This window comes from Poecilia latipinna, unplaced genomic scaffold, assembly GCF_001443285.1.
Source record: "Poecilia latipinna isolate Pla-1442-1.1 unplaced genomic scaffold, P_latipinna-1.0 Scaffold639, whole genome shotgun sequence".
Taxonomy (NCBI): Eukaryota; Metazoa; Chordata; class Actinopteri; order Cyprinodontiformes; family Poeciliidae; genus Poecilia; species Poecilia latipinna.
In genome coordinates, this window is record NW_015113255.1 from 175,599 (window position 1) to 184,164 (window position 8,566).

Here is an 8,566-nt window from a genome sequence, read left to right on the forward strand (position 1 = left end):
CACACTTCAACACCGTGAGCATAAAACTGAGGAGGCTGAATGCCTCAAAGTGTTCCTCCGCTGTTTGTGAGCTGTTAGCTGAGGGACTAAATATAAAGCAGGGTGGTTTGGAGTATTTTGCTTCCCACTCTCGAAATGGTTCAGCCTTAGAACTGTGAACCAGTCTACAGTTTCAACCACAACTTTCTATCTGAAACAGCAGCAGCATGAAGCAAACAGTGCTGCAGATATCCAACAGCCTTTAATCAGACTACAAGAGACTCAAATCCCATCCTACATCAAGTCTGCAGCTACCTGGTTCTTTGTTTAGTTAACTACAATTGGTATGTAAACTGCCTGTCCTTCGTCTTTCTACCAACATAAGAAGCTTTAGTTATTTGCATATTTCAAGAAGAAAAACGGGGAGCATATTTATCCATCAGTAAACGAGCTTCGAGCATAACTCACTTAGATTATAAAATATCAATAAATTCAAATAGTTACTAAACTAGACTGACTCACAAAAATATGAAAAATAGTAAAAAGTGTTTTTTATTTAACATTTTTTTTTTACAAAAATCATATTTTGTTATAAAATAAAAAAATTTGATGTCCTCCACCTCTTCTCTGCCAGCTGCAGAAACAACCAGAGCCAGGAGGAGGGACTTGGCACTGTCAATTAACCTTGTGTATGCGCTGCTCAATGTGCTAAAGGCAGAGAAACAATTCAGCGTTACAATAAAACTGTTTTTCCACCGTCACTGGTGGCCATGCTAACAAACCTTAGCATTCATAACAGGCTATGTTGTGAGGGGGGAGCTGTAGATGAGCTCCTCCCTTGCAGGAGCTTGATTGACAGCGCTAAGCTCCTAAGCTGGCTCTGACTGGTTTTTGGGTGTTTCTGTAGATACCATTAGGACCACAGGGAGCTCCATTATGCTACAGATGCCCAATCTCATACAATACTGTCACGACATATACAATTTTAACAAATGTTAAATAAAAAAAATATTATTTACAAATAGTGCAATTTTAAATTGTCTGAAGTCTAAAATAACCTGGAATTTATGATGCAATGCAGTAAAAGCAGTATTTTTCCTCCTTACAGATTTCTTCCTTTGGATTTTAATATGAGACTTACAGTAGATTACTTGAGTAAATTCAGAGTAGAGTTTTTAAGCTGTGATTTATAAAAGGATAAAAGCCATACTAATCAAGCTAACTCTGTGAAAGTAATTACATCCTAAACCTAATAAGTGGCTGTCTTTCCTTTAGCAACAACTGCCATGACTGAAAAAACTGGCTGGGCAGGAATTTTGGCCCCGTCTTCATTGCAGAGTTATTCCAACTGAGCCAGAGGGATCTGAGCATGAAGGGCCTGTTGAAGCTTCTGCCACAGCAATTCATCTCATTAGGGAAAGTAGAACACCAAGGATAAATGTTTTAAAAAATATCCTATAAATATAGAACTTCTATTTATCATTTACATTTTTTATTTATTGTGTAAACTCATGGTCATTCTCATCTGTGGCCTTGGTTTCCCTCGGGCCACTAACAAAAAAAGTTAAGCTCCGTCACTGGAGTTAATCTATGAAATGTGTTTCACTTTCTGAAATGTTCATTTATTTCAGAAACTCTACTAACATTCAAATGTATTGAATGTGGCTGTACATAGACATATGGAAGTTATTTTCAACTTTGTTGAATGTTAAAGTTTGGTGCACCCGTATATAAAAGATGCAAATCTTGATCCTAAAGGGTAGAACTCAATTCTTCACAAAGTACTAAAGATAATTCTAGTCAACCGATTATAAAATTAGGAAAAGCTGAAGGTTTCTATCTATATTAATCTAAATCATTTTCTCATGTGAAGCTGTACGGACAGCCTGAGTGAACAGCTGCAGCCGTTCCCTCACCTGCAGTGGTGTGCTCGGTCAGGCTTGATGCTGCAGCACTTGGGACATTTGTAGACCACCTGACCTGGTTTCAACTGAAGGCTTTCTATGTATTCCTTAGTGGCGTTCCCTTTTGGCACGGCCCCCTGGCACAAAACAAATCATTTACAAACATCTTAGGGCCCAGGACTATAGAAGGAAGAAAGAAAAGTCTGAACAGTAACAGAAACAAATCCATCTCAGCATACATACAGGGTCAGTGCACATGGCCCTGAGGTGTGAGGCGAGGGCTAGAAAGGCCAAAGTATTGAACAAGGTCCCGTTCACAATGCTGTAAGTGAGATTCTTGGAGGGCACCAGCATGACAAACAGCACCACAAACTCAGCGTAAAACACCAGCAGCCACGTTATAATGGCGCACACGATGCCGCAGGTGTCCCTGATGAACCACAAGGCTGAGGAAGAGGAGGAAGTGATGACGTCTTTGGAGATAGGGATGCGCTGTTCAGGTTGTAGGCAGTTGGACCCTCCACTGGCCCCGTCCCCAGTCCCAGCCCCGGCCTGCCCGCGGCCGTGCTCCACGTCCCTGCATCTGTGCACCGGGCTCTTCATCCTTCATTGAAGCTGGATGCTCGCATGTCCTGCTGCCACAGCCTCTCAACCTTCAGGCATCAGTCATCACATGCTGGGGGGCAAAAGGGCTCAGAGGTCAGGAAGAAGCAAGGGGCAAAATATTACATAAAAGACAGATTCACAATGAGGAATATAAATATGTACAATTTGTGCTGATATCGTATCGAGTCAATATTAGTATAGGCCAATTCTCAAAGCTACGATACCAGTATTGTATCGGAAGTGGATAAAGTTGTATCAGGACACACCTAGCAATTTCAATAGAAAACTGAACTTGACTTCATATTTAATAACTCGATTAATAGACTAGTAATAAACTAGAGCTGTACAATAAAGGTCGACATAGACCTAAAAGATAAAGAGCCAATTACGACAAGAGTTGCACTGGGCTGAACCAATCATGTGGCTGGAAAAGAGCCACACAGAAATTTGATTGGAGGCTATAAAGAACTGCGATTTATTTTCTTTCCAAAGACAGACAATGTCCATCTTATTGGTTTCTTTTTCCCCCCCCCATGTTTCCCTGAAGATTTTAATTTAAGTTAAGCTAACTTCTTTTATTAAGCCAAAGCAGATGTATAAAGTTCAATGTAATGTTTATCTTTTAAAGAAAAAAAAAAATCTATATTTAAAATAAAAAATAACCTGATATTTTTTATATCTCCTCCAGTAAACAGTGACAAAAGATTGACACAAACAGTTGTTTGTTTTGTATCGTACTCAACTGATGCAAAACATTTCATCATGATTGGATTTTGACCAAACTGCCAAGCTCTATAGCAGATTTTCAAGATGTCTACATGATTGGATTGGATTCACTGTACATGTATATGGAGAAATCTGATGTTATTTCAGTGATGAACTGAATATTGTTTCAGAAGTTTTCTTGTTTGAAAAAACATGCCGACCATCAATAAAAATCAAGATTAATAAGTCCCACTAGCAATATTAGACTACACAATAATGGCAAAACATCAAGGATTTCACCATAAACAGAAATGATCCAGCATTTCTCAACCGTTGACCACCTACCCACAAAATATTGGCGTCATTTTCGATTTTATTGCTGTTTTAGATAGAATCGTTTGGTTTGCAGCTCCTTCTCAGAGAACATGCATGGACGTTGCTTTGAATCAAAGCTTTTACTTGTAATATTCATATTTCTGATGCATGTTCCTGTCCATAACTCAGTTCTCTAGTATTAAAATCGGGAAAAGCATCATCTGAAGCTGAAACAGACAAGAGATAGATACTGGATTTTCCAGTACAAGCGGTAAACAAACGAGCAGAAGATGTTACTGGTAGCGCAATATGAATTTTTTCCCTCCTGTTACAGGAAGTAAAGTGGGTCATTGATTCCCAGCTTTCGACATGCGCCAATGTGTCTCTGTTGGTGCTATATACAAGCTAACACAGTCAACTTCAGATAAGAATGAAAATGTAATTACTGGTCATGTCAACATTGGCACGTACAGTAAACGCTGACTTAAAGCAAGTTTAACATGGACTTTGTTGCATTTCAAGAGTCCAAACCGAGCCGAAAGTCACCTCATTCCATCTAGCTAATGCTAGCCAATCAGCTAAAAAGGGACCATTTAAATGTCCGTATTAGTGTTTATTTCTGATACGGTCTCCTTTCTTTTACCTCTAACGCGGAAGACACCCAGAAGCGGTATTGTTGTCTTTACGGAACAGTAAGCCTTCCTGTATTTCACATTAGCTCACCTTGAAGATAAGCATCCTCCACTCGCTTCCTCCCCTGCTCCTGCTGCTGTGGTAGCCCCCTCCCCTCCTTCACCGTCTGCATCATCATCATCATCATCATCATCATCATCATCATCATCATCTTCTTCTTCTTCTTCTTCTTCTTCTTCTTCTTCTGATTTTCTTCTTCTGATTTTACTGGCGGGTGACATCTAACGTTAAGATGTATTATCGCCATCTACTATGCTGGAGTGTGGACCAGAGTATCTCCTAAATTCTTATAAATAATCCTGTTTCCTTTAAAAATGTAATAACTGCTTTATTTATTTTATGTTTAATTAATATCTTATTAAGTTTTAATGTCTCTATATCATATTTCATAATTTCTTGTTTTAGCTTCTCTTTACTTACAACATGTTTTCCACAATGAATTCATACATGTTCTACTGTTTCCATAGCCATACCACACTCACAACTACCTGTTGGATGTTTACCTATCAAATGTAATGTTTTACTTAATCCGGTATGTCCGATCCTCAATCTTGTCATTACTACTTGTTCTTTTCTATTTTCTCCAATTATTTCCATATTTCCTACTTTCTTTTGTATATTAAATAAATGACAACCTTTAGTTCCTTCCTCCCATAATTGTTGCCATTCAGATTAAATTTTTCTCTTAATAATTGATTTTATTTCAGATTTACAGTACGCTATTTCCATAATTCCATTTTGTTTTAAAGACTCTTTAGCTAAATGATCTGCCATGTCATTCCCTTCTATGTCTTTGTGAGCAGGTACCCACATAAGCCTAATCTTTATTTGAATTTGTGTCATTCTAAATATTACTTCATAAATTTTATATACCAATTCCATACAACTTTCAGATGAGATATTTGAAATGGACATTAATGATGATAATGAATCTGAACATATAAGAACATTTTCAATTCTATTTTGTTCTATCCACTGTAAGGCCATCAGAATTGCTAACATTTCCACTGTATAAACAGATAAATAATCAGATGTTTTTTGCTTCTTAAATATACCTAGTTCAGGAATAACATAAGCAAATCCTGTTTTATTTGAAACTAAATCTTTTGAGCCTTCTGTATATATAACTGTAAAGGATTTATACATATTCTTAATTCTGTTACTTACAAAAATTCCCCAGTTATTATCTTTATTAACCTGCATTTCTTTATAAATTTCTAGATCTACATTCACATATGGAAATAACCAATAAGGTGTAATTGGATATGGCACCGCAGCACAGTATGTCTTTCCCTGTATACCTATTTCCCTAATGCATTTATCTGCTGCCCAGGCAAAACAGTCTATTTTAGCTTTTCCACTCTCCCAGCAAGGTCTCAGTATTCTTACTGCTGTATTATTCTCCTCCTTATGTCCCTGCCAACTCACCCAATAATTCAGCAAAATTTGCTTTTGTCTTAAATATAAAGAAATCTACCCCATTTCTACCTGCACTGCTAAAGATGGAGATGTCTTCAAAGCTCCACAACATAATCTCAAAGCTTGATTCTGAATAACTTCTAATTTACTAATCACTGTTTTTGAAGCTTGCCTGTAAACTACACATCCGTAGTCCAAAACTGATCTGATCAAAGCAACATAAATCTTTTTTAAATTAATTTTATTTGCACCCCAATCTAATCCTGTTAAACACCTCATTATATTTATAACTTTTTTACATTTCCCTTCAATATACTTTATACGATAACCCCATAAAAGCTTGGAATCAAACATGATTCCTAAAGAACAAAATTTACTTACTTTTTCTATTTTTTCCCCATACATTTTTAAATCGATTTCCTCAATTTTCTTCCTATCGAATACAACAGTCTTTGTTTTACCTACTGAGAATTTAACTCCCCAGTTATAAGCCCAATTTTCAACAGATTTAATAGCTTTTTGTATTTTCTCATACACTAATCTTACATTTTTTCCCTTTCCTCCACAAGGCTCCATCATCAGCAAATAATGACTGCATGACATCCTGATCTACTTCTGTAAAAACATCATTAATCATGATTGAAAATAATAAAGGACTGATAATACTTCCCTGTGGAGTTCCATTATCAATTTTATACTTATTGGATCTTTTTGCTCCCAACTGTACCTGTATAACTCTATTCAACAAAAAATCTTTAATCCAATTATAAGCCCTTCCTGTAATCCCTCTTTTTATATAATTTTATAAGCAACCCATCCTTCCATACCATGTCATATGCTTTTGCAATATCAAAAAATATTGCTACCACTACTTCCCGTCTGCCTCAGCGCCAAGCCACCCCTCTAAAACATCAGGACGTCATGACGTCAAAAGCGGAGCCAATGGGATAACCAGAAAGGTTTAAGGTACAAAAGGTAAAGGAAGTTCACTTACTTCAAAATAATTTATAGAATATATAAATATCCAACAAACCAGTTTACAAAGGACTTGGGTAAATTGTGTACATTTATAAAATTGCTACATTTTCTCGTCTTTTCTATTTATTTTATTTTATTTTATAATGTATGTATGTTAAATATTTTAGAATTAAAATCGAACACTTAATTTAACTATATTGTGGCATTAAAATTAAGTTTTGATTAAGGGATAGTATTTCTTTTAGCAAAAAAAAAAAGAGTCTTGAAAAACCAAAACTAATTTATTTACAGTTTTTTTTATATTCTTAAAAGTAAGTGATCTAATATAAAACCCAATGCCCCTCCCCACAATCCAGTTCAATCTAATTTATTTTTAAAGCACCAGTTCACAGCAAATCTTCTCAGGCCACTTTACCAAAAATCATTTAAATTATATATTCGCTCCAATTGATTCTAGACCTGAAGGCTGAATTGATATTTTGAAACCTTAAAAGTTTTAAGAAACCTAAAAGCTACAAAGGCTCTAACTCAGCACAAACATTTTCTATAAAACATTTGACATGTACCCTTCTTTTGTCTTAAGTTTGGCTGTTCTTATATTTTATCTTTGTACTGTTTTGTAATTTTCTTTTCCATATATTGTGACCACCCCACCACTAGGGGTGATTTTGTGTCTGTTTTTCAGGTTGGAATCTGACATAGAGGAATGAGATGCAGTGCTCCTGCCTGTTCCTCTGCCCAGTGAAGTGGCCCTGGTCACCTCTGAAGTTTGGGTTTTGCACCATGGACAGAACTAACTTTGTTCTTGTTCTTACCACCACCTTGATTAAACAAACACATTTCTCTGTTCTTGGTTCACGTTTTACTGTGTGTTAATTACTGGAACATGAGAAACAATTGGTTGCTTGGACAGCCAATTGGGAGTCAGCAGACTTGCAAAAAGGCCAGTTAGTGGGGGACAAAACATAAGCCTCATTCACAAAGCTGTTCTGTCATGAACCCACTCAGAGCTGCCTTTGGGTGGCCATAAATCTCAAATGAACAATATCCTGCACACATTTGCTCTTTCTGAGGCATCACAGAAGCAAAGGTGTGAAGCAGGACTCAGCGGCTTTGAGTGTTAGATATAAACTAAGAGTAGGGCACCTTTCATTTTAAAGGGATGCATGTGACATAGTTCTGCTTTCTTGCACAGAGAACGCATTGTGCAACGCTTTGTTCTGCTGCAGATACGAATTAAATCAGAAAAATATCCATCAGCTGCACAAGCTTCTGAATAGTGAAGTTGTGAAGTGATTGGCATGTCCCCTCAGTCACTCTTCTGTTCTGGTCATTTGTAAAGGAATTAATGGCTACTGTGGTTAATAATAATGTAATAATGTGAGTAAACATTAACTAATGTTGGGCCCAGACTGCACAGAACAGAAGCTGGTTAGAACATAGTTATGTACCCTTCTGACTGTAGTTGATCACCAAAGACAAAATAACAGAAATTCTCAACAGGTCTGCATAAACTAGATCCCTGTTCACAACATAAGGGACCTGATCTTTTTCTATTCTACACCATCAAATCTTTTTGTACGGAGCCCCTAAGGGGACATGGAGGAAAAAAAAAAAAGGAAAGAAATCCCGACTTATTATCGCGAGATCCCGAGAAACTAAGTCGAGATCTCGAGATCCCGACTTATTATCGCGAGATCCCGACTTATTATCGCGAGATCCTGACTTATTATCTCGAGATCCCGACTTGTTATCTCGAGATCCCGAGAAACTAAGTCAAGATCTCGAGATCCCGACTTATTATCTCGAGATCCCGACTTATTATCTCGAGATCTCGAGATCCCGACTTATTTTCTCGGGATCTCGAGAAACTAAGTCGAGATCTCGAGATCCCGACTTATTATCGCGAGATCCCGACTTATTATCTCGAGATCCCGACTTATTATCTCGAGATCCCGACTTATTAT

General features: G+C 37.1%; 1 protein-coding gene across 2 annotated transcripts in view; it reads right to left on the reverse strand.

Moving 5' to 3' along the window:
• zdhhc3a (zinc finger DHHC-type palmitoyltransferase 3a) overlaps positions 1-4,321 on the reverse strand; it is a 31,017-nt gene extending 26,696 nt beyond the window's left edge. For both annotated transcript variants that reach the window (XM_015043564.1, XM_015043565.1), the window contains exons 1-3: positions 4,233-4,321; positions 2,127-2,559; positions 1,896-2,020 (exon numbers count right to left, since the gene is read on the reverse strand). In XM_015043564.1, coding sequence (XP_014899050.1) covers positions 1,896-2,020; positions 2,127-2,486 — 485 coding nt within the window. In that variant the 5' untranslated portion in view covers positions 2,487-2,559; positions 4,233-4,321. The remainder of the gene's footprint in view (positions 1-1,895; positions 2,021-2,126; positions 2,560-4,232) is intronic.
• Positions 4,322-8,566: the final 4,245 nt, after the last annotated feature.